General features: G+C 33.0%; 1 protein-coding gene across 1 annotated transcript in view; it reads left to right on the top strand.

Moving 5' to 3' along the window:
• HEPHL1 (hephaestin like 1) overlaps positions 1–27,430 on the top strand; it is a 90,855-nt gene that overhangs the window by 37,086 nt on the left and 26,339 nt on the right. Inside the window, exons 5-11 of the mRNA XM_031961008.1 lie at positions 5,048–5,302; positions 6,720–6,888; positions 8,821–8,960; positions 9,109–9,240; positions 13,433–13,644; positions 17,068–17,218; positions 24,094–24,306. Of these exons, the coding sequence (XP_031816868.1) occupies positions 5,048–5,302; positions 6,720–6,888; positions 8,821–8,960; positions 9,109–9,240; positions 13,433–13,644; positions 17,068–17,218; positions 24,094–24,306 (1,272 nt within the window). The remainder of the gene's footprint in view (positions 1–5,047; positions 5,303–6,719; positions 6,889–8,820; positions 8,961–9,108; positions 9,241–13,432; positions 13,645–17,067; positions 17,219–24,093; positions 24,307–27,430) is intronic.

A 27,430-nucleotide genomic window follows, 5' to 3' on the forward strand; every position in this document is an offset into this window, starting at 1 on the left:
GTGAAAATGTCATAGAGAAAATAGAGGAATTGTGCAAGGAAACATAGAATGACTACATAAAATAAAGCTTGGCTCATAAATACAAATAAGAGTATTTTAAAAAACAAATAGGCAATTATATTTAAATCCCATGTGTCATACAATTACTTTTTAATGGATCTCTTTTAGAGCAGCATAAATTCTAGTAAGGAACTATGAAAATGGAAAAGCTCATACCGAATTGAAAGTTTCACTTGTTTATAATTATAGCTTGTCATTTTGAATATATAATTTAAAAAAATTTTTTTCACTATAGAAAATTTTTTCTCTTTCTGGAGTCTTTAAATGTTTTAAGTAAACTGAATGATGAATTTTATCAGGTATCTTCTCTGTAGTTAATGACATGTTTGTGTGGTTTTATTTTTTCTCTTGATTTATTTTATTGTTTTATAAATTTCTCATACTTATAATTCTTATATTATACTTATAACTCTCCTATGATATTTACATACTATTATATTTAAATATATTATTTTAATGCTAGTATATTAACATTGTCATTTCAATTCATTATATTTATCATTTGTATAATTAATTGTAGTAATGTTTATTTATAAATATTCATATTTACATATTTTATTTAATATTTTCATGTTAGTGTTCATTAACAATATATGGTTTCCTTTTTCAGGCTTACCTTTGTTAGTATGGGATGAAAACCATATCTGTAGTGTAAAGAAGTTGGAAAGCCTACATCTTTCTCTGTTTTTGGAACATTCTTTATAGTACTAGAGTTATTTCTTTTTTTAAAAGTTTGATAGTATTCACTTGTGAATACCTCTGGACCTAAATTTTTGTAAGGAAGCTTTTTGATGCATTTATACTTCTAAGACTGGTTTATTTAGATTATTCACATTTTGTATTCACATACTTCTGCAGAAAATCACCCATTTCTTTTGGATTCTCAAATTTATTTATACAAAACTGTGTATATTAATCTTTAATAACTTTCATATATTTTTCCTTATTGTGAACTCTTTTTTTCTTCTTTCAAATTTAAGCTTCTCTTTAAAATTAGCCATTATTTGTTTTAAAAAATAGCTTTGGATTTATCTTTTCAATTATTATCATTTCAGTTTTATTGATCTCTGCTCTGATATTCTTTATTTCTTCATTTTTTGTTTTTTTTTAAGTGTAAACTTAGTTCATTAACTTTCTGTTTATAATACTGATTAACAGGCTTTCAATGTGAGAAACTTGCATCTAAGTACTGTTTTTACTGCATAATTTTATATTAAATAATTGTATTATTATTATTGAAGAATCTGCTCTTGTTTTGTAATTTCTTTTTTCACTCAGATGTCAATGAATTGCTAATATTTTCACTCACAGAAACACTGTTATCTGAAATTCATAACATGATATTTTACTACTGGGTTTAGAATGTTATTGTCCATAAATGTAAAATATATAATCTCTGAGTGTCTGCATTTGTCATTTCATTTTTATTGGCAAATTTTGTTTCAATACCTTATCCAAAGAATGGATCATCTGCAATGTACTAAAGCTATTAACTAAGAACATATCACTTTAGTGCCTTCTCTTCATCAAAAGTCAATTTTCCCTTTGTAGGATTATGCTCAGTTTAACTGAGTAACTTTAAATCTTAATTGTAAACCTATATTTTTTGCTTTCCAGACTTTGGTTTTCCAAGTTCTTTACTCTTTCATAGTAGTGGCTGCTACAAAAGCTACGCTCCTGATTGTGACTTCTTCATAACTCGGATTCTTTCTTTTTGGCTTCTTGTAATGGTTTTCTCTGAACTAGAAACTTTGGATCTGGGCTACAATATTCCTGGAACTTTTCATTTTGTAGTTTCTTTCATGAGGTGGCTGATGGATTTTTTTTCTATTTCCACTTTTCTCTCTAGTTCTAAGAGATCTGGGAAATTTTATTTTATGACTTTTTATACAGTGTAAATCATTTATTTGTTTATAGCTTTCAGGTACTCCAATGATTCTTAAATTATACGTCCTCAATTTGCTTTCTAAGTCAACTGTTTTGCTATGAGATAGCTAGAATTTTCTTCTATTTTTTATGTCTTTTAACTGTTTTCATTATTTTTGTTGTCTCATGAAGTCATTAGCTCCTGTTGGTTCCATTAAAAATTTCTAGCAGCTTGTTTTTCAGAAATGGTTTTGTACCTTTAATAGCAAGCATTTAATTCCCTTTCCAATTCTTACTTCCATGACACATTACTTTTTTATTTTTTCTATAGTGCTCTCATTTAACTTACTAAATTTTTTTTAACTCTCAAAAAAAACCCCTCTTTGCTTAATTAATCTCTGACCAGAATTCAATTTAAAATTATGGCCAAAATAGAGAGAGGGAATTATAAGGAAGATGTTATTAATGTAAAAACAATACTTGGCAACAAATTAGGCAAATACTATGAATTGGAGTGAAGAATCAGAGAATGATGTCAAGACCCAGACAGTAATAAGAAAGTTGGGGGAAAGGAAAATTTTGACAGGGTGGATATGATAAGTTCTGTTTTGGACATGCTGAGTTTGAGATATTTATGGGCCATCCAGTTTGAGATAACTCAAAGGCAGTTGGTAATGTGGCACTGGAGATCAGAAAGAGCCCTAATCAAAGAGAAATATAGATTAGGGAATCAACTGCATAGAGAAGATAACTGAACTCACTGGAGATGATGAGATCACCAAGGAAGAGGGAGAAGAGAAAAGAGCTGAGGATAGACCCCTTGGGGATACCCACAGTCAATGGCATGAACTGATCCAGCAAAGGAGACTTATGATTTTTCATATTTTTAAAAATGTATTTACATGTCATCTTTGTTGGCTAAGATGTTTATAAACCTGAAAAAATAATATATTTTTTGTTTCCACTATTTAGTTCTCACCATATAGCTTTAGGTTTTTTTTTTTTTTTTTGTGTGTGTGTGTGTGTCATAATGTATTTAACTTTATGGCTTTCTTTTCAATCTTTTCAGTAGAGTTACCATTTAATGATAATGAATTGATAAACCATCCCATTATTCTTATTTCTTTCCAACTATTTCTTGATGAAATGCTATGAAGTTTTTGTTGATAATTTGCTGCACAATTATTAGGTGCATATGTATGTGTGTATGCACACATATTTGTATATTCTCATTTTGGATAGAACCTTTTAGCATAATATATAATATGTTTATTTTAGCACAATCTGGCTTTAATTGAACCGTGATTGATATTGTTAATATCATGGTAAATTTTATAGCATTTTAAATTTTAAATACCTTAGAACTTTGTGGGTTAAATATGTTTCTGTAGTAGCAGATTATTTAATTCTGCTTTGAAATTCATTCTGTACCTTTTTTTGTGGGGAAGGATAGATCATTTATATCATGCCATAATTACTAGTTTTGTCTTTTCATTATCTTACTGTAAGGAAAATGTATTTTAAAAATTCTATTAGTCTGTATTTGATAGAATCATTATTTAAAACTTCTGTAATATTACTAACTCTATAGGTTATTCTAATTTGCATTTCTATTTTATTAAAGACAGAAGATTTGCTGTGGAATTATCTGCCCTTGTTCCTTTCCCCTTTGAATGTTTTCTTATTATTTCCCTGAAACCTTCTGATATCTTTAATGATTTAACCAGCACAATGCTAACACATCTTGTTAGCAACTTTTAATTTGATTTGAGAAGTTTGAGTTATTTTAATGCTTATCTCTTTTTCTGGGAGGAATATTTGTTTTTCAAAGGTTTCTTTGAAATTTTTATAACTCTTTGAAAATCTTTCAAAGGCAGCTTCTCAAATAATCGTTTCTTACTTTCATAGAGTGTGCTGTTTTTCTGAGATAATTCTTGATTCATGGTCCATGCTTCTTAATTCTGTAAATATTGTATTCCTTTTCCTGTAATCCTACTTTTTTTCTCTTTCAAAGTTCCATTTTCCCCCCAAATTTTTGTAATTGTAATTGATTTATTCAATTCAAATTGCTTGTAATATATTTTTTCTTAGCAATATAGGTTGGAATTTAACAACAGATTGTCTAGGCATATAAAATATTGTTATCATGTGCTGATAATTGCTTTAGCAAACTTTGGAAAAATTTATTAGATTTTCTCAAATATTATATTCATATTTTAAAATTTTTTCTTAGTTCTCTGTGATGTCAACAATACTGAAATTTCTGAGGGTGTTCTGTTGTCCAGGTTTGTCAGCTAACTCCACATATTGTTCCATAGTTTGTACAGTTCAGTAATATCTTAACTTCTATCACTTACTGCATATATGTGTATAATTTTTTTTTGCTAATATTGTTCATAGAGTCTATGGAATTTATGATGTTTTCACTCATATTTTTAAAACAAAATTTGATGTTTTTTTTTTTAATTATCTCCTTTTACTCTATTCTGGAACCCTAATTCTCACTTGATTTCCTCATGCCACTTTTTAGCTTTTTATTTTGCTAAGTGACACAGTGGAAGGAGAACTGGTTTTGAAGTCAGGAAGACTTAAGTTCAAACGTGATTTTAGACACTAGCTTCAGTGTGACTCTGAATACTTAGCCTCTATTTTTCTGAGTTTCTTCAAGTATAAAATGAGGATTATGAAATTAATTGTTAGGGGGATGAAATTAAACAACACAGGAAAGCATTTAGTACAATGTCTGGTATATAGTAGGGGCTTAATAAAATGCTAGTTTCCTCCTTTCTGTTTGAGAATATCTTTCAGGACATTTCAAGGGGTTTCTATGTTCAATTTCCATTATAGGTTCAATTGTTCTGTGGTATTTTTTAGATATTGACAGTATTGATAATTTTTACAATTTTTGGTTGGTTTTTAGTATATGTTTGTTTTAGCATTTCTTCCATATTTCTTTTTGTTCACTTGCTTTTGTTGTTTGTGTGAAGGGCCTAACTCTTTTTAAACCTAATCTTTCAAAATGCTGAAATAAGAAATAGTCTCACTTTACACTTCAGTAAGAGTCTATCGTTTCCGAAACCTCTGTTTCTTTTGGTTTTTCTTTTTCTTTTTTCTTTTCTAGCTCTTAATGGCTATCTTTTTGGAAACTTCCCTGAGCCAGAGATATGTGTGGGGGATTCTGTGTCATGGCACTTATTTGGGATGGGGAATGAGATTGACATCCACTCTATCTACTTTTATGGGAACACCTTCATCAGCCGAGGACATCGAACGGATGTTGTCAACCTGTTCCCAGCTACTTTCCTTACCACAGAAATGATAGCTGAAAATGCTGGGAAGTGGATGATTACCTGTCAAGTCAGTGACCATCTACAAGGTAAAGAGATAGAAATTGTTGACAGGGAAATATAGAAAGTAATAGTTCACTTAGTTTGACAATCATGGAATCACTAATCATTGAATCATATGCATTTTGAACTTCAAGGAACTGATTTAGTTACAATCCCTCATTTTGCAAATGAGGAAACTGAATCCCAGAGGGGTTAAAATAGACTCAAGTCACAAGGAATTAAGTGACAGAAGAAGCATTTGAACCCATTTTCTCTGATACCAGAGCCAGCATCTTTTCCATTATGTTGTGTGGCTTCCCACCAATAACTGACATTCATTGATCAGACACTATATGCAAAGCAGGCTATGTATGAGCAACCTTTCCTCCAAACGCCATATCCCTTTCCATTAGATCATAACCAATTGCATATGGGAACTTCCATTATTTACCTTTGCATCCCCAATATTTCACATGATATCTTACACATAGTAAGAACTTAATTTTTTGTTAAATGGCTTGTTTATTAAAACTTGCCATAAATGGAGATAGAACTGACATATATTAATACATACACACATATACATATATATTTTTTCATTTCCACGTTTATTTTAGTAAATATTTATTAAATGACTACTTAGTAGAAGGGCCTCTTCTGGTCTTGAAGAAAACAATCTTCTTTGGTACACAAGGAGATATACGACAGTGTTTCTTCCCTTAATCTGTTATAACTTAGATGATTTATAAAGATAAATCAATTAGCTAACAAACAAGAAACTATTCTAAGCCCTAGAGATTTAAATATAAAAGTGAGATATCTCCCTTAATTGGGGGGGGGACAACATATAAAAGAAAATTCATCTGGAAGGCAGACGAAAAAGCTTGAAAGTCTTAAAGACTGTAGATCAGATATTGATACTTGTCCTCTGCACAGAGTGCAGAGATGGAATATAGGGTAAATAATAGAGGATCTTAGGAGGCAATGAAAGCATACCTGGTAAAGCCTAGTTTTCCATTTTATCAGAAGGAACAGAGTTTATGATGTCCATCTCAGACAAGTTATGGAAGGAGTCAAGCATCCCAGATGAGCTCTGAGGAATCACAACTTGGGACAGGGCTAAAGTGGAAAGGGAAGAATACATGGCTTCCCAAAGGGTAAATAGTAGCAGGTCTTTTCACTGCTAGGATAGGTTCTTAGACAGTCTGGAGAGTTAAGCAAAATAATAATAATAATAATAATAATAATAATAATAATAATAATAATGACAATAATAAAAATAACAAAATCCTTCAGGCTAACGTTAAAATTTTTAGCAAATGTTTATTATAAATGGCATTTAGGTTTTTCTTGGAATGTAATAATATGCCATGAAAACCAGTGGCAATATCAGAAAACTCTTTAGGACAGGTAGCCTTCAGCAATATTTTAACTTAACTCATATTTTTTTCTTTTGTTTTACAGCGGGTATGCTTGGACAATATAATGTCCAAGCATGCACAAATGATATTCATCAATCCACACTGACAGGCCAGGAGAGAAGTTATTTTATTGCTGCAGAAAAAATTCTTTGGGACTATGGTCCTCAGGGCTATGATAAATACAGTGGCCTGCCCTTAAATGCTACTGGCAGGTAAGTCTCTGCCCTTTGTTAAGTCATCTCTTTGTTAAGTATAGAATAGATACTTTTAAAAGATTCTCACAAAAAAAAATCCATTGTGTCTTAATGGAGAACTAAATAAATCTCTGCTAAGTCTCTTGCCTACTACATACAGTAAAGTAGGGGTTCTTAATGTGAAGTTCAAGAATTTAATGATAATTTTAATATATTTAAGGTAATTGGGTATTATTATTTTATGCATTTCATTTTATACATTTAAAAACATTGTTGTGAGGAGGGGTCCATATGCTTCACCAGACTGACAAAAAAGGTCCTTGGAACACAAAATGGATCAAGAGCCCCCGGTAAGACAAAGAAAAGAATATGGCAGAATCTCATTTAGCAGTTAAATGAAATTATAAAGCATATTCTAGCTTAGACCTTAATGGCTAGAATTTAATATATTAAGTTTGTCCAGCATATATGTTGACTTATATAGAATTCAACCGGTCATTCAAGAAAAATAAATATTTCTTGAGTATCTACCATTCTATAGTCAGTATAGTTTTAGTTTGAGTGAAACATATATTAATGTAGCCTTCTTTAAAGAAGAGCAATTCAGGCATTAACTTTTAATAAGAATGTCATATTATCAATAATATCATAATCCTAGACAATAGGCAATAGAATTCTATTGAAGGGTTTTGAGGACATCTCAAACAATTGAGAATTTATTATATATTATACTTATTGGAATTTCAATTTGACTTAAATATGAGATGATGAAAATTTGTTATGCAAAGAAAATGTATTTATTCCTTTGTAGAAAACCTTAACAAATATTTTTGAATTAATTTGTTAAATATATCAAATGTCTATTATATGCAGAGCACTGTGCAAGGCAAAGAGAAGTTCTGTCCTAATCTTTCTTTTCCACCCCAGAACTTCTAGAGGAAGATCAAACATATATGCAGATCATTAGATATACAAAATCTAGTCCTTGTTGGATCCAGTCCTTCCTAATAACGAAGGAATTACTCATTTTTTAGCTAGAGTTCTATGAAGGACAAGTGTTTTGTTTTTTTTTTTTTTTTGATTCATGGCTAACACACTTATTGTCATATCAAACCCTTCATGGTTTGACTCCCATTTATCTTTCTACACTTATTTCACACCACTGAATTTGTGTATTCTCAGTTTTAGCCAAACTGACCCATTTGTCATTGCCAGATCTTGGCATTTTATCTCCCACTTCTATGACTTTGTATTTGATGAATGAATGCCTGGAATGAATCAACTCCTTCCATCCATGCTTTTAAACAGGAGTTCTGAATCTGGGGTATAAAAACTTGTTTGTTTTTTTTTATAAAAATATACATTGATAACTGCATTTTAATTTAATTTTTTTCTTTTGTAATCATAAGTTTTTTCTTTTATATATTTAAAGCCATAGTTCCAAGAAACGGTCCATAGACTTCATTATACTGCCAATGGGATCCATAATACAAAAGAGATTAAGAACTCCTTTCTTAGAATCTTTAGCTTTCTTGAAGGCTCAAGCAGATATCACAGAAATCTTTGCTGACTGTCCTAGTTATTAGTTCTTTCTCACAATCCTCAAATTACATTATATTTATCTGCTTAAGTGCTTTATTCCTTCAGTAAAATATTAGTCCTTGAAGGCAAATATTTTGGTTTTGTACCCTTATTGCTTTGAATATAGCAACCATAAATGCTCATTGAATTGGATTGAGTTGCTAGTGTATACATATGCCCAACTTTCTACCAGCTTTTTCCTTTTCCGCTAGTTAAATGTCCCTAGGGACTTGTTGAAGAATATTTACCCAGGACTTGTCCAGAATCTCTTTTGGTGATTCAAAAAGATGAAGAGCTTATGCTCATTAATTGAGGTTTTTGGTGTGCATGTGGAAACGTTCTCAATCAAGTTCCCGCATCCTTTCACAGTGAATCTGAGCCCTTCTTCACACAAGGGGAAACTAGGATAGGAGGAAAATACTGGAAAGTTCAGTATGTGGAGTATAGTGATGCAACTTTTACCAGAAGAAAGAACCGATCTGGGGCAGAAATCCATCTTGGAATACTTGGTACAGTAAATCATTCCAAATATTTCAACTTGGGGGACAGATTACTGTTGTAAGACCTGATGGTTCTAAATAGATTCTTCTCTCCCTCCTCTCTCTTTCCCTTATCTTCTCTTTTTACTTTTTCTTTCCCATACTCAATCTCTCACAGGCCCAGTCATCAAAGCTGAGGTGGGTGATACAATAGAAGTGACTTTTGCCAACAAAGCAGATAGGGTCTATAGCATTTTGCCCCATGGTGTGATCTACAACAAGGCATCTGATGCAGCCCCAAACCTTGATGGTAAGTGTTAGTCTGTGTGGTCAAATGCAACTGGTCAAACCATGAACAGCTTCACCAGCTCAATTCAATTCAATAAGCATTTATTAAACAGTTTTTAGGTCTAGTAATTTACTTTAACTAATACAATAAGCCAAAATGAATCAGAAACAGTTTTTATTATACTCAGAGTATGGCACACTGTACACACTCTTCACTGAGAGAAATTTATCATTCACAATTCACCAAATAATATCTATACATTATATAAAACAAAGAAAAAGGAAGATTGCTATTCATTAAAATACGGGTGATGAGTCAAAGAATGGTGTATTTGTTAAAAAGTAAATGCAATAATTTGGTACAGGAAATAGATAAGGGAATTATCCTCATAATATAAAGCTAGTTCCACTAAATCAAAGACAACAGCTCATTAGGTTAGAAAAAGGAAGAGGACATTCCCAGGACTCTGGAATTTTCTACCTTCAGCAACTTACTCTTTTTGTACCAATAAAAAGAAAAAAGGAGACAATGAAGGACAGTAGCTGCTTCCGTTGGTGTTTATGAAGATTCACATACAGCAAAATGGTTAAGAAAGAACATAATTGAGTCAATTGTGTTCTTCCAGGAATATATTTTAACAATAGGAACTGGGGCTATAAAGATAGATAAGACAGTTTCTACTCACAGAGAATGTTCCATCTAATCAGAAGAAAGACAGATACATAAATAACTGGAAACAAGGCATATGAGACAGTGAGAAAAATGCAAATGACAGGTCTAGGGAGAGGACAGTGAGAAATCTGAGGAAAGAGCAAGCTAGAGTATTTGTGGGGTCAGATATGTCTTTGCATAGATGTCACCTGAGTTATGTCCTAGTTTAGTCACTTAATCTCCATTTGCCTTATTTTCTTCATCTGTAAAGTGGGGAAAATAATACCACCTACTTTCCAAAGTTGTAGTGAGGATCAAATGCAATAAGTTTGGCACATAGCAAATGCAATATAAATATTAACTACTATTATTAGTTTTTTTAGTTTATATAATTTACGTAATAGTTACCTATATAATTATAGTTTATTAATTTATGTAATATAATAGTTTATAAGTATTAGTTATTAGGAGATATTTTGCAAGGAAGATGAGTGAAAGAAATAGAATGCATCTTTATTTGATATTCAATTCACATCTCTCTTATGTAGTCTTTGATCAGTAGCAATCACACATTTATTTGTACTTATAATTATGTACTTACCATTTGGAAGGTCAAAAGAAGTAAAAGTAAAAAGCTTACAGCCTAATCAGGAAGATGACAGACACATATGGAAGAATTAATGAACAATTTTTGTTATAATATAACATATTATCATGCAATGCAATATAACAACTTTACAAGACATGACAAAATATATGATAGTATGCGTGCATATATTCAGAGTTGTTGCCAAGAGCTTTAACTAGGGAAATCTTGTTCAGAAATTGGTCCCAAAATGACAAATTTGCAATGTGTTGATGATACTTTTAGCAGCATAGAAAAAAAAAATAGAACTTGGGATCTAGTTAGAAAGAACTAGTTAAAATAGGAATCTATCAGATGACTAGCTGAGATAAACTCTTCTTTCACCCCATTAACTCTCCCTCAATTCCCTTCACTTAGTGTCACTTGCCATGGGCACAAACAAATGCCTAGATTTAACTCTGCTTGTTTGTATCTGACATATCTATCTCTAGATAGTTTTTGCTTGCTTGACCACCTGTACAATTTCAGTCAATGATAGGTTGGATGGTAGCAGGTAGCAAGAGGGGAGAAAAAAAAAGAGGCCAGTCTCATGACAATTTCTCCTCTTCCTTACATCTGTGTTGTCAGCAGAATCATCAGTTTTATTTCCTTGATATTTGTCCATATGGAAAAAAAACCTGACTGCCCTATCACAAAGCTAGCTTTGGCAAATTTAGAATTCAATTCTATGGTCTCCTGATTCCCAATGCAGTCTTCTCTCCTTTAAACAAGACTGTCTTTTATTTAGAACAAAGTTTCTACCTAACATCACTGGTATAATTTTTGGTCTAGTTAAGAAAAGGAATATTCACCTGGACAATGTAACTGTTACTTAGAAAACAATTCTGATTCAAACACCGACATGTAAAAACCATTCTATTAGTTCAAGCTGGACAGCACTATCCTTTTGTTCTTTTTCTGATGTGTATATTGAAATCAATTCTTTATAGAGCACACATAAAACCAATCCTTTTATGCCTCACACATCCTGAAAATCACCTTGATTTTCTTCTAAAAGATGTGTTCAAGTCTAATTATGTGAAATTTTGGGGCAGCTTGGCTAACAATTTAAGTAACCTGAAACACAGGGTGAGTTCTTGCTTATGTAGCCTGAAGCAAGTGCAATCTTTCCTGTCTGAATTCCTGTTCACATCTAATCATTGCCCCTGAGAAATCAACAGTAGAGGGGAGCAGATTCTCAGATGCTGCTCCTAAAGGCAGAATTTGGCCATACTGATTATTTACTTCTTGCTGGAGTAGACAGCCCAACTTCTTAAACTGTGATTTGCAACTTCATATTGAGTCATGTAACTGAATATGTGGGCTGCAAAATTATGATTTATTATCATTAAATGTTTGATTTGTATTTTCATATACCTGTGGTCATGTAAGAATTTCTCCAGTGAAAAGGGGTTTCAAATGGAAAACATTTAAGAAGCCCTGGTTTTAGTGCTTCTTAGGTTCTGCAGATCTTTCTTGATAATACTCCTAAAGAGTGGTATGGAGACATAATCCCAACCTGGCTCAAAGTATAAGAATATTCAGATCCTCTTTAAATCACAGGCTTAGGATATGGAGACCATTGCCCATCCTTTATCCAAAAGACCCCAAGGATAGATATTTCATAATAGAATTCTGGCTACTTTTACCTTGATGGTCAAAAGGTAATAAATGTAGGGGATATATTTATCCAAGAGACTTTATAGTTAAAAATGTGCTTTAATATTTAAAGAAGAAGGGATTTCATCAGTGGGAACTTTCTCTCTAGCCAGACAGATTGCAATCTCTCTATTATTTACTTTGAGAACTACCTTGAGACTGAAAAAACGTATTACCCTGGTCATGAGTTTCTGAACTTAGCACACCTGGTCTAAATGTGAAATCATTTGGCCTATCACTAGGCTCATATTTGAAGATTTTCCACTTCGGTAAGACTTGACAGATCTTTTAATCCATTGACATAGTCTTGGAGTACCTGTGACCATCTCCACTTTGTCATCAGGTATTTAGTTAGAATTCTAGGTGAGGAACTAAAAATATAAAATATAAATTAGTGATTTAGATTAATTCATGAATCAATAACAAATTAAGTTTTTAAGGATATTGGAAGAATCTAGCTTTGGGGATCAGTGCCAAGAAGGACGATCACCTTGCTGTTCTCCTACTTCAAATGATCTTCAATGCATTAAATCAGAATTTTAGGATAAATAGTTCAATTTTTTGTCAGATTCAGTATGGTAAAATGGAAAGAACATTAAATTAGAAAGATTAGGGCATAGCTCCATTTATATTTAATTGAATCCCACAATTTTTCTTGAGACTCTTAAGACATTTGAATTTTAAATTTTTTTTAAAAATAAAAAAAAATCTTATTTGAACTTCACATGACTATTGGACTTCTCCTCTGTCCTTTACTACATTCTAACTTCTATTGTTATCCTTGAGGGCAGGGATTATGACTAAAAAAGTACTTTTGCTCAAAATAGTCACTTAAGGATTTGTCAAATTTAACTGAATATATGTTATTTTTACCTATGTATGTTTCTTGTTACTGGTAATGGTAAAAATTCCTTAGGAAAACTAAAAAGGATTGCTTCGGGAAAAAAAGGAAAAGAAGAAACATAAAATTTGTCATTTTTACTCTTCTCTGAATGGTCCCATCTTTAAACCCTTCTTTCCTCTCTTTCAAATATGCAGCATCAAGGATTGAAAAAGAAGTTTGTCCCTTGCCTTAAATTTCTAAAAAGCTGTAGTCATTTTTAATTGGATTCCACTTTAGACAGAACAAGAATAGTGCCATTCAGCAAGATATCCTTTGGTACCATTGTCAGTGATAGAACCTCATTCTGGATTGAATACAGAGCTGAAAGATTTTTATATTGTTTTGTTCATATGCCTCCCTTTGTATAATTGACTATTTTACTTTGCTTTTCTAAGGGTTTCAGAAGATGGGAGCCTATGTTAAACCAGGTGATAAATTCACATACAAATGGATGGTGCCTGAAAGCGTAAGCCCAACAGTTGATGATCCCCCCTGTTTGACATATATGTACTTTTCAGCAGTGGATCCAATCAAGGACACAAGTTCTGGTCTAATTGGGCCATTATTGGTCTGTAAAAGGAACACTCTACAAGATGATGGAACACAGGTACAATCCATATAGTAGGTATTTAATGATTATTGCATTTGCCAGCTGTACAATGTCTTATCCAAGGCCACACAATTAGTAAGTGATGGGAACAGGAACAGAAAATTAAGTTCCTTGTTCCTTTTTTCAGTACTTTATTTAGCCTCCCTCAAATAGATAAAAATCAAATTGACCTAAAATATCAGAGGGAATAGAATTAGAAACAATTTTGTTCTAGATTGTTCCTTTTTTCAGTACTTTATTTAGCTTCCCTCAAATAGATAAAATCAAATTGACCTAAAATATCAGAGGGAATAGAATTAGAAACAATTTTGTTCTAGAAAGGTGCACTCAATAGTATAATTTGTTGTGTAATCATTTTCAATCATGTCTGACTTTTTGTGACCCCTTTTTGGAATTTTTTGAGCAAAAATATTGGAGTGGTTTGCCATTTCCTTTTCTAGCCCATTTTATGGTTGAAGAAACAGAGGCTAACAAGGTTATATGACTTGTCCAGGGTCACATACCTGGTAAGTATCTGAGGCTAGATTTGAACTTGGGTCTTTTTTACTCCAGGCCCAATACTCTATCCTATAAATGACACACTCTAAATATTATTGCCATATTTTTTGACAAAGGCAAGTATGTGATTTAAAAATCTCTGTAGTATTAGCTCTAAAAATAAAATTTCTGATTAGAAAATGGCACTAAATTCTATCAATGTGTTGATTATAAAAGCCTTCTCTATGCTTTGCCAATAAATTGCTATGCATAAGGAAAAAAGCATCTCATTGTGGGTTTGAAGCTTTGAATTTCAATTCACACATTTTTTTCTTCCTGCAAGATTCTCTACTTAAAGAGAAAAAAGTACATTCTGGGGAAATGGTGCTCAAGGCAAGGGGAAAAACGTGTTTGAAACTTGTAGTAAGGATCCTTTTTTTCCTGGCAATGTAATGACAGGGAGTGGCTCAGCTACACACTCAGACAAGAATCTAACCAACCTAGTTAGCATCTACTCTTCTCAAACTTCTTAATTTCTACTTATTTCACAAACAGATATAGATAAATAAATAGGACCCCTAGGATTCTCTCTGTGTATCTCTTTGTTTCTCTGTCTCCCTGTCTCTTTGTCTTTCTTTCAGTCTCTCTCTCTCTCTCTCTCTCCCTCTCTCTCTGTATGTGTGTGTGTATCTCTATCTCTGTCTTTCTGTGTCTCTCAGTAGTCAGATTTAAGTAACTTGCCCAGGGTCACACACTTAGTAACTGCTGGAGGCCAGATTTGAAATCACATCCTCCTGAAGCCAGTGCTCTATCCATTGAGCCACCTAGCTCTCTTGGGAAAAATATTGCTTCTTTGACACTTACCCAAATGGGCATATTACAAGGAAGACACACTAATACACCCATTAATCCCCCCATTAATCAATCAACAAACATTTGTTAAGTTTCTTTTTTTTTCTTTCTTTCTTTTTTTTTTTTTTTTTTTTTTTTTTTTTTTCTGCTGAGTTAATTTGGGGTTGTGACTTGCCAAGGTCACATAGCTAGGAAATATTAAGTGTCTGAGGACAGATTTGAACTCAGGTCCTTTTGACTTCAGGGCTAGTGCTCTATCCACTGTACCATCTAGCTGCCCCTCATTAATTAACTTTCTTACTAATTTCTCCTCACTGGGAGTACAAATACATGTGCTTAATTTTTAAGCTAAGAAAAGTCAGGTTTCTTGAAATATAGTAGAGTGCAGGAAAGGGAATAATGTATAATAAGTTTGAAAAGGTCAGTTGGACAGGGTTGTGAAGAGTTTTAAATATCAAACAGAGGAATTTTTTAACTTATTCTCAGAGTCAGTGAAGAGTGCTGGTGTTGATTGAGTAGGAAAGTTAAGTGATCTAATCTATGCTTTTGGGAAATCACATTGGCAGTTGTATGGAGGAGATTAGAAATAGATCAAGGATTATCAACACTCTTAGGAAAGAGATCCTAGCTCATAATCAAGTGAATGATCCCAATGAAACACTATAATAAAGTGAAATAATTTCAATTTAGCAAACATTTATTATGAGCCATTGTGTACTAGGATCAGTAAAAGGTCTAGGAGGCACAAAGACAAAAATGAAACAGTCCCTACATACAAAGAGCTTACATTTTATGGAGCAGAAACAAGAAGTACATAGAAGAGTAAATAGAAAACTTGGGGCAGCTAGGTAGTTTAGTGAAAAAAATGCCAGCTCTGGGTCAGAAAAGTCATCTTCTTGAATTCAAATCTGATTTCAGACATTAACTATGTGAGTGACCTTAGACATGTCATTAACCCTGTTTGCCTAAGTTTCCTCCTTTGCAAAATGAGCTGGAGAAGTAAATAACAAACCACTTCAGTATGTTTGCCAAGAAAACTCCAAATGGAGTCAAAAAGAATCAGACAAGACTGAAACAACTGAACAGCAAAATACAAAATATATCTAATTTGTGGAAGGGCAAGGATAGTACCAACATTTAAAGTTCTGAAGGAAAGATTGTATCTCAATTTGGTGTACTGAGAAATTTGTATCAGTAAGAATGAACAAATGAATGGGAAAAAAACAAACATAGTGCTAGAGACACAATTTTTTTTCTTAGAAGCTAGTACCTACCTCTAATGAGCTTTCATTTGATAGCACTAGATAACAAAAATACTTAAAATTTATAGGCTATGTGATTTCATACAAATCACTTAACCCCATTGCCTTGCAAAACAACAACAATGATGACAACAACAAAATCACAATAAGGGATTAGTGATCTGGGATAAGATATTTTGGAGTGAAAAGTCACAGAAATGAGTAGATCCACATAATTTATGTGATTTTTATAGGAATTTTATAAGAATATAGAGTTAGAGGATTAGGACTAAATAACCAATAAATCAAAATTACTACTGCTTATAAGAGTAAAAATAATAAGTAAAGGCCAAAAAAAGAATTTTACAATTAGGAAATAATTAGACACTTGCTTCTATGATAATTTTCTTTAAGTTAATGGAGGCAAACTTCTAGGCTATTGCTATTATTGATCTTCACCAACTAGTATTGCCTTGATGGATAAATTTGCATCAGTTTATAAGAACTCTTTTCATCTCTCACTATTTCTCTTTACTCCATTCCATTCCTAGGCCCTTGTGCATTCTATAGGCTATAATATTTTAAAGCTTCTTTTCTATGTGTCCTTTATTGAAAGGAAGACGACAGAGAAAGTTTGTCACAAAACAAGGCCTCTGTATGGGGGATTGTCAATGAGGCACTGTTGACATTCATCAGAACCTTTTATTAGAAAAATAAGCTGCTGAATTTGCAACTTTATGTTGGTTAGAATGCATTCTGCATTCAATTTTACAAGGGAAAAATGCTCAGAATTTTCCCTTTTTGTTGTTTGTCATGTATTTTCATGCACTTATTTCTTTCTTCATTATAGAAAGGAATAGACAAAGAATTCTATCTGCTCTTCACAGTGTTTGATGAAAATCTGAGCCAGTACCTGGATGAAAATATTCGCAAGTTTACCTGGCGACCCTTTGGTGTTGACAAAGAGGATAAAGAGTTTGTGAAATCCAACCGAATGAATGGTACCAAAAATCTTTATGATCTCTGCCTATGAAAAATCATTTGCTTTGAAGAGTAAAATATTCTAGGATTTCAGACCTACCTTTTGCAGCTATGTGATTTTGATTCCTTGAGGTTTTTTGATGCATTTGCCCACTAAGAAATTATTTCAGTCTCCCAGTCCATACTCTTTAAATGATTATGTTGTAATTTATCAATCTTCCAGGAATATTATGAAGATTAATTAATACTTCTGATAATATAAGACTCATATGGCACATTACAAATTCTTCTGTAGAAGCATTCAATTGAATTATCAAATGTAACTTTCCCTCTTAAATGCAGAAGACAATTGACAAAATATCTTCTGGGTTTGCAATAAGTCCAATGAAGCTTTGGGATAATTAGAGATACTGAACAAAGAGTCATACATTTTCCCATCATAGAACATAAATAGAACAGGAGTTCTTAATCTGGAGTCTGTGAAATTGTTTTTTTTTTTTTTTATAATTAAAGCTTTTTATTTTCAAACATATACATGGAAAAATTTTCAACACTGAACCTTGCAAAACCTTGTCTTCTAAATTTTCTCCCATTCCTCCCTTCCTCTCCCCTATATGACAAGTAATCCAATATATGTTAAACATGTGCAGTTCTTCTATACATACTTCTACAATTATTGTGCTGCCCAAGAAAAACCAGATGAAAAAAGGAAAAAAAGAGAAAAAAAAAACAAAATGCAAGCAAACAATAACAAAAAGAATGGAAATGCTATGTTGTGATCCACACTCAGTTCCCACAGTCCTCTCTCTGGATGGTTCTCTTCATCATAAGATCTTTAGAACTAACCTCAATCATCTCATTGTTGATAAGAGCCTCATCCATTAGAATTGATCATCATATAATCTTGTTGCTGTGTACAATGATCTCCTGATTCTACTCACAACACTTAACATCACTTCATGTAAGTCTCTCCAGGCCCCTCTGAAACCATCCTGCTGATCATTTCTTATAGAACAATAATATTCCATAATATTCATATGCCCTGACTGAATAAGTCATTTTCCAACTGATGGGCAGCCACTCAGTTTCCAGTTTCTTGCCACTACAAAAAGGGCTGCCACAAACATTTTTGCACACGTGGGTCCCTTTCCCTCCTTTAAGACCTCTTTGGGATACAAGCCCAGTAGAAAACATTGCTGGATCAAAGCACATGCACATTTTGATAGCCCTTTGGGCATAGTTCCAAATTGCTCTCCAGAATGGTTGAATGAGTGTGTTAACTTGTTTTTTAAAAAATATTTTGATAATCATGTTTAATTTAATTAGTTTCCTTTGTAATCTAATGTATTTTATTTTATGCTTATAAAAACATTATTCTAAGAAAGGGTATTCACTAGAGAGAACATGTATCACTAGATTAACAAAAAGGACAAGGACACAAAAAAGATTAAGATTCCAAGAATTAATAATTGCTTAAAGTATTCAGCTAGAAAATATTTATTCTCTGTACATCTAGACTAAAATTTGGTTCTGCGCAATGAGTGAATGGTGAAACGGAACCATAGATTTGAAAATAAAAAGAATCTTGGAGATTATCTAGTCCAACTCTTTTTCTTTACAAACGAGGAAACCAAGATCAGGCAAGCTTAAGTCATTTGTCCATGGCCACAAATATAGTATCAAAGCTAGAGATCAACCTGAAACGTTTGAATTTCAAATTCATCCCTTTTTCACCACAATATGTGGCCTTCTAGATTTCCTATATTGTCAGATGACTAGTTCAATATTGTAGAAACCCTCCTGTGAATGAATTATGGGAAAAGAGAGTGGTACATTTCTCAGACCACTGTCTATTATTTAGTTAATTATGGGGAATTTAAGATCTAAGAAAAACTGCCACTGGAAAGGAGGCATCCAGAGGATCCAGTGTTGTAGCTAATAGGCTTAATATAGCAGCCTCAGCAGTAAAACCTACTTACCCTTCTCTTTGGTTAATGGCTTTATTTCACAACATATTCAAATCAATTAGTAGATTTGTATTAAACATCTACCAGGACATCATGAAAGACATAAAGCTTAGATACGGCATAATCCCTACAATGATAGAAATTTCAGTCCAACAAAGGGATTTCTAGAATTATGATTTCATTAGTGTAAAAAATCTCCCATGAAGAAACCTCTTCTGCCAATGAAATTCAGCTACTGTTCTACAATTTATAGTCTTAGAGAGCTTTCTAAATCCCCAGGATGTTAAGTGATTTGGGGTTACTAAACTACTATGGATTAAGGTTACTACTTACCCTGACTAGAAGACCACTTCTCTATCCCCTATGACCTATTGTCTATCTTTAATATGGAACTTGAAATTTAGCAAGATACACAGAATTAGTGTGATATAGTGGGAAAAGCACTGGGTTTGGAATCAGAGGATTTAGGCTCAAACCTGGTCTCTTAAGCTTATTTGCTTACTTCCCCTGGGCCTGTTTTCTTATCTATCTATAAAAGTAATGAGTTAGTCTATATGGTTCTGAGGTCCTCTCATATGATCCTATGATATCAGATTAGGAACTATATGTGCTCTGTGAGTTAGAAGAGGAAAGCCATTATTGAAAAGAGAGAACAGAAAATGCTTTTCAGAAAAAGTGTCATTTGCATTGGACTTCCTACATGGTAGGAAGTGAGGTCAAGAGAAGTTTTCCAGGCAAAGGGTTGTCTATATGAGCAAAGGGACAGAAGAAGAAAGTAAGATATCTGAGGCTGAGGATACACCTGAATTGTGGGTAGGGGAAGAGCATGCAGCTGCCAGTTACTATCCATACCCATTTCAGAATTAGAAAATAACTTCAGTATTGGCCATGTACTTTTTGGAAAATGACTTGGGTGTGATAGGAAACTTAATTAGAAAGCTAGCCCGGAAGAGGAGTCACTTGAACTTTAAATGATAGGTAGGAATTGAACACATGTAAAGGAGATGATCAGGCTTTTGAGTTATGAAAGCCCTGACTGTGGCCAGGACATGGAGTATGTGGAATGGGGCCCTGTGAGATGTTTGGAAATGTAGCCAGCACCAAATGTTTACATAACCCTCAATGGTTATGTAATAACTGTGGGATGCATGAGATATTCTACAATCATTACTACTAGCTAAGAAGCTGCCAGTGGAGGTATGGGCAAGGCAGAGTTTATTTATTTTAAATTTACTCTGCAATCACCAAACTCTCAGACTAGATAAAAGGGGTGAGCTTGTGTAAGACATGTATATAAGTAAACATATGCACATTGAGTCCTAAGGATGATATAAAAAGAGAAGGGCTAATTATGAGGCTTCACCTCACACTCAGTAGATTGTCAAAGATGACACTCAGTCAACTAGTATTTACTAAGCATCTACTATGGGCCAGGCAAAATAAATAAATAAAACAAGTGTCTTAAAAAAAAAAAAGGTATTGTTTGTGCAACCGTGCAACCATAGGTGCAATCATTCTGGAAAACATTAGAATTATATATAAAAGTTATTTAAAAGTGACTCATTGGTCAAGCTAAACCACTTCACAAGACATCTTATAATACAAAAGGATTTATAGCAACTTATCAAAAGTTACAAGATCAAAAAACTTGAAACTAAAGAGATGCCCATGAACTGAAGGAACGGTAATGTAATACTATTGGGCTATACTACTATTTTATGAATGTGATACTATAATAATACTGTAATATTATTTTAATAATAAATACTGTAAATTAATTACATAAATAATAAATACTGTAGTAATTAATACTGTAATACTATTTTATGAATATTATTGTGCTGTTAGAAATGAGGAAATAGACAATTCCAAACAGATGTGGAAAAACATGTATGGAGTGATTTAGACTCACTTCACAGTGAGCAGCACTAGAACAGTTTATGCTATAATATCAATATTATAAAAATTGACAATTTTGAAGACTTTATAAAGTGATGAAGGAAAAATGAGCAGAACCAGAAGAATGATTTACACAGCAGAAAGCTTTAATGATTATGATAAATCCAATAACCATTCATGATTCCAGATGACTAACATACAGATTCCAGATTTCCTGACCAAGAGGCAATGAACTCAGGGTACAGAATAAGACATAATTTTTGAAGATGACCAATGAAGGATTTTGTTTTGCTTGACTATGCATATAAATTACATGAATTTATTTTTATTATTTTTTCCAAAATAAATAGAGGATAAGGGGAGAAACATAAATTTCCATTGACTAAAAATAAAACTAATTAAAAATGCAGACATTAATATGTAGAGTTATTTTCCATTTGTAATTGTATTTATGTATATGTATTTGTGTTTGAGTTATCTCTGCATTGTTCAGGACAGTTAAAACTAGAAAGAACCTTATAATGATCTGGTCTAACATATTTAATTTATAGGAAAGAAAATTGAGCACCAGCAGCAAGAAGTGATTTCTCAGGGTCCCAAGAGTACAAAAAATACCAAAGCCAGGTTTTCTATTTGTGTCCTCTAGCTCCAAATTCAGCTCTCTTTCCAGTATACTGGAGGGGAATACTGGAGGCAAGAATCTGCCTTCCCCATGAGACTCTAATCTAAGTAATTTAATGATTTGCTATTATTTACTATTAACTAAGTATGAATTTAATGATTGATTTGATATTATCATTAAAGTATTCATTCTTGAGCTCCTGGTGCTTCCTTGGCTTAATCTTCAAGAATCCTCCTTTTATCACTTACTAATTATGTGGCCTCAGGCAAGTGACTTAATCCCTGGGAAATCTTGGCTACCTCATCTGTAAAATGAGTGGATTTCACCAGATGGCTTCTAATATTCCTTACAGCTCATATAAACCCACAATCCCTCCTAACTTATCTTGAGGCATCCAAAGATGACCATAGTAGAAGTGGACATTATAATTATTATTATTTATGTATCACCATGATAATTTTCAAATGCAAGCATATGGTGTAGTAGAAAATGCTCTAGACTCATAGGCCAATCCCAATTCTAATTATTATCAGTGTGACTATTTAAATCATTGCCCTTTCCTTTAACCTCAGTTTTCTTATTTGTATAATGAAGAAGTTGCTCTAGGGAATATCTAAGGTCCATTCCAGTTTTAAATCCTATGATCCTATCAAATTACTTCACAATGGATACATATGTTCTTCTACCATAAATGCATTCATTGCTCTTAGCTATTGTTCACATTAACATTGTTCACCTATGAGGCGAAACAACCACATTGTAGATATGTATAACCTTACATTATCCTTTTTATTGACATCATTTGTCTTCATATCAATGTTATTTTAAAAGGGGCAAGGGAGTTTTCCTAACTCTTCAGATTTACTACATCTTGTAACAAAGAAAACCATTTAAGCAAAAACTGCCAGTAACAGTGATTCTATATGCATCTCCTACCTTATATAATGATATATTTCATTAATTGTTCTCTGAGACCATCATTGTCTTTTTAGTTGTCAGATTTGGGTTTCCTTTTAGTAATCATTTAAATTTATATTATTATAGTTACCATGCAAATGCATCTTTTATTTCTGCTTATTTCACTCTACATCAGTTCATATATTTTGCCACTTTTTCCTGAAATCTTCATACTCATCATTTCACACTGTACCAAAATGTTCTACTAAATTCACATGCCATAGCTTGTTCAGCCATTCATCAACTGATAGGCACTCAATTTTTTTCCAGTTTTTTACTATGGAAAAAAAGACTTCTATTAAAATGTGGTATATATGTTAGAGCTTTGTTTTCTGTTTTTGATCTTCTTGGTGTATATGTCCAGAAGTAAAACTGATGAGTCAAAAAGATATGAATAATTTAATTTTTTTATATAATCTCAAATTGCCTTTCAGAAGGGTTGAATCAATTCAAAGCTCAAGTAAACATTATTATTAATCTTACTATCATCATCATTATTACTTTATTTTATTATTATTGATGTCCCTTATAATTATTATTGAGCATGGGGGGGGGGGGGCAGTGCATAGAGCACTGGGCCTGGAGTCAGGAAGATATCTTCCTGAGTTCAGATCTGACCTCAGATACTTATTAGCTGTGTAATCCCATTTGCCTTAGTTTCCTTAGCTACAAAATGAGCTATAGAAGGAAATAACAAGCTAAATGGATTTGGAAAATCCAAATGAGGTCACAAAAAGTTGGACTCAATTGAACAATAACAATAAATGATTATCAGTATACTATCATTTTTATTACTATCAATTCTAGTACTTTAAGGTTTGTGAAGCACATAACAAATATCTCATTTTATCCTCACAATAAACCTAAAAGATATGCACTATTACTACCAGCCCCCCCCCAAAAAATAATATAGGCTAAGTGATTTGGCCAGAATTACACAAATAGGAAATGTCTGAGGCAGGGTTTTATACTCAGGTATTCCTGACTCCAGGTCCAACAGTCTTTCTCCTGGGCAACTTAGCTGCTTTAATTATTAACATGACCATCTTCCTAAGGCCCCTCCAATACTGTTTCCATTTTTTTTTTATCATTTTTGTCTATTTGCAAAGTATAAGGCAGAATTTCAGAAGTGATTTAATTAAAAATTTTCTTAACTATTAGGAATTTGGAGCATGTTTTCATGTGTTTGTATATGGTTTGTAATTTTTCTTTTTGAAATTCTTCAAATTCTTTGACCACTTTTCTATTGGTAAACAACTCTGAGCTTTATTTATTTTATAAATTCCTTAACTAGCTCTGATATTAAAACTTTAATTAGTGATATTTAATGCATATCTTTCTACTCGACACAAGTTGATATCTTTTACACTAAGATTATGCCTCAATATATTATTTACATGCACAATATGAACATTGTTTCTAATTGTTTATCTCCTTCTTCTTTTAACAGCGGTAAATGGTTATATGTTTGGCAATCAGCCAGGTCTGGATATGTGCAAAGGTGATAAAGTTTCCTGGCATATGATTGGAATGGGTACAGATACAGATATGCATGGAGTTTATTTTCAAGGGAATACTATTCACCTGAGAGGAACTCACAAGGATACTTTGGCCCTATTTCCACATATGGCTACAACAGCATTTATGCAGCCAGACCGTCCAGGTAAATTCCTGCATTCCATCTTATTGGTCCAATTGTTATGCCCTGTGTCTCCATGAGATTCTCTACATAATGATGACTCATTTGTATGTTACAAGTAACTAGAATCTAGTTATATCTGTTTTGACTTGTTAGAGATTCATCTGTGTAAAGAATTAAAACTATAATTTATAATTTATATTGGTAAAGAAATGAAAATCCTGAGAAACCATATCCAGGTATAAATAGAATCCTGAAAATGAGGCAACCCTATTCCCAGAAAGTCACATCTCATTTAGCAGAGTACTTCAATTCTAAAGAGAAGCATATTTTCTTTATTTTCCTCAACTATAAATTTCTTCATTAGTGCTGCCCTGAAGCATCCAAGAGTCACAACCAGCCAGGTTATTGGCTTAACTAGGTCTTTCCTGATTAATAACACTCCTTGGTAGGTCATTCAAGGAATACTGTCTTCTAATAATTTAATTCTCCAGTGGCCCAACAGTTCATTAAGAGTAGGCTACATTGCTACAAGACTCCTTACGCCAAAGGAGTGCATAAGAGACTCTCCCATGAGATATTATCTACTCATAGAGCATAGGGGAGCTAGTGTCTTCCTGACTCCAGGTCTGGGACTCTATCCAGGATGCTACCTGGCTGCCCTATATTACACATACCTGGGATGTAATGAATATTGGGTCAGCTAAGTGGGGCAATGGATTGAGCGAAAGTAGATGAGTCAGAAAGCCTCATCTTTCTGAGTTCAAATGAAGCCTCAGACACTTATCTTTGTGGTCCTGGGCAAGTCACTTAATCCTGGTTGCTTTAGGTTTTTATCTATAAAAATGAGCTGGATAAGGAAACAAAAATTATTTCAGTATCTTTACCCCCATATGGGGTCAGAACTGAAACAAAAGAACATGATAAAAACTTATTAGACTGGAGTAGAAATTTCACTTGTGTCAAATTTTCAATTCCATCATTCTCAGCAGCAATGAATATCTACTAGCAAGTGGTGAATGCTGAAGTTACAAAGAAATTTAAAACGTGCTCCCTGCCTTTAAAAGATATCTACTCTAGAAGGGGATATGGATGCTAACAATCTCTCTCAGAGTAATATCCAAGTGCCATGTCAACAGTAGAATCAGTAGCATCATGGGTTTTCAGTGCTGAAAGAAACAGTGAAGAGCAAATTTCTCATCTTCTGAGCACAGAACCTATTCTGTATCTAGAAATCAGTCTGCTTTTCAAAAGGAGTCTTTGCCTTCGATGCCAAATTTATTTCTGGGTATTTTGCTTCTTCCCCTCAAATACTGAATCACTATTTAGAGGCCTCTCAGTATTGTCAATGAAGACATTGTCAACAATATACACTGGAGGCTTGAGCTATAAAATTTTTGCTCGAGAACAGCTGAGAATAGGAGCCCCAAAATCTTTGCCTTGTAAGCAGTTCTAATTTCAACCTATCTCTGGCAGACTAGAAAATCAGTTTTGACTTCCAACACAAAGCTGTTTTCTCAAATTTTACTCTTCAGGACTGAAAGCTTGGGGTGGGGATAGAGGAAAGTGCTCTAAAAGTTCCATTCCTTGAGGTAGCTAGCCACCATGAGCCCACTAATTCTTGTTCTACTTGGCTCCAGAATTAAAGTCTAGAACAGAATTAGGAACAATGGAGGAAGTTGGAGAGAGTTCATTTCAGCATAAAGAAAAATTTCCTCTCAATTAGAATTGGTAATAACAACAACAATAAAAGTAGCTAACATTGATATAGCACTTACTATGTGCTAAGCACTGGGCTAAGTACTTTAAAATTATATTTTGATTTGATCCTCACAATAGCACTAGAGGTCATCAAGAGAAGACTGGCTGATCACTTGTTAGGAATTCAACAGAAGAAATTTATAATCAGCTATAGATTGGACTAAATGACCAATGAGATCCCTTCCAATGTGGAAATTATATTATTTTATAATGACAAATATTTTTTCACTTAATAATATTTGATTTTTTTCCAATTACATGTAAAGATAATTTTCAATATTCACAAGATTTTGAGTTCCAATTTTCTCCCTCTCTACCTCCCCCCCCCCAATTCCAAGACAGCAAGCAATCTGATATAGGTTATACATATACAATCATACTAAATATATTTCCACATTAGTCATGTTGTGAAAGAAAAATCAAAACAAAAGGGGAAAACCACGAGAAAGAAAAAAAATGAAAATAGTATACTCAGTCTGCATTCAATCTCCATTGTTATTTCTCTGAGTGCAGAAAGCATTTTCTCTTCCAAGCATGACAAATGCTTTTACAAGATTTGTAGAACTCAGTTAAGGTCCTTATTCAATTCTTATTGTCTAAAAGAAGATTCCCAAATCCCTTACAACCATAGTATCACCAAGTATCAAACCTGAAAGGGACCTTAGAAGGTATCAAGTTTTCTAATATATATAAATCCCATTTATAATATCAGAAGGTTAAAATCTCCACTTTGCCATTTGTATCATCTTTACATTATTTAATCTCAGTTTTCTTATCTGAAGCATCAGGAGAGTTGAACGAAATCATCTTTTAAAGTCCCTTCCAATTTACAATCTATAAGGAGTCTTTCATCCTTTCTTTAAATACTTTCAGTGCCAAGGAATTTGCTCTTTTTTTATGATAACTCACTCCATTTCATTCACTTTTCAATTTTTGGAAAGTTTTTTAAAGTTTTCAAAGCTTTCTTAATGATTTTGCAGGGAATATGCCAGGCATGATTTCTATATTTGGGAAATTATTCATTTCACCAATCTCTATCCCTCATTCCTTGATGAACAAGGAAGAATGCTAAGACAGTAATTAAAAGAGTTGGGTTTGTTTGTTTGTTTTTTGATCTACTTCAGATATTTCCTTTTTAATCTTTGAAAAGATAATTGCATAATGTCTCACTGGGTTGCTGTCAGTTTCCTAACTTTGTATTCTGGGGTCCACCAAAAAAAGATTGCACAAGGGTCTCTGTCCTGCTCCATATCCCCAGAAACATCATCATGTACCATTTACGGAAAGAGCGCCTGAGCATTGCATGGAATTGATTAGATAGTAATACAAAATATATATAATGAGATGCAAAGAAGATAATTTGAAATTTTCCTTTCTAGAGCTGTTC

This window comes from Sarcophilus harrisii, chromosome 3 (assembly GCF_902635505.1).
Source record: "Sarcophilus harrisii chromosome 3, mSarHar1.11, whole genome shotgun sequence".
NCBI classification, from domain to species: domain Eukaryota; kingdom Metazoa; phylum Chordata; class Mammalia; order Dasyuromorphia; family Dasyuridae; genus Sarcophilus; species Sarcophilus harrisii.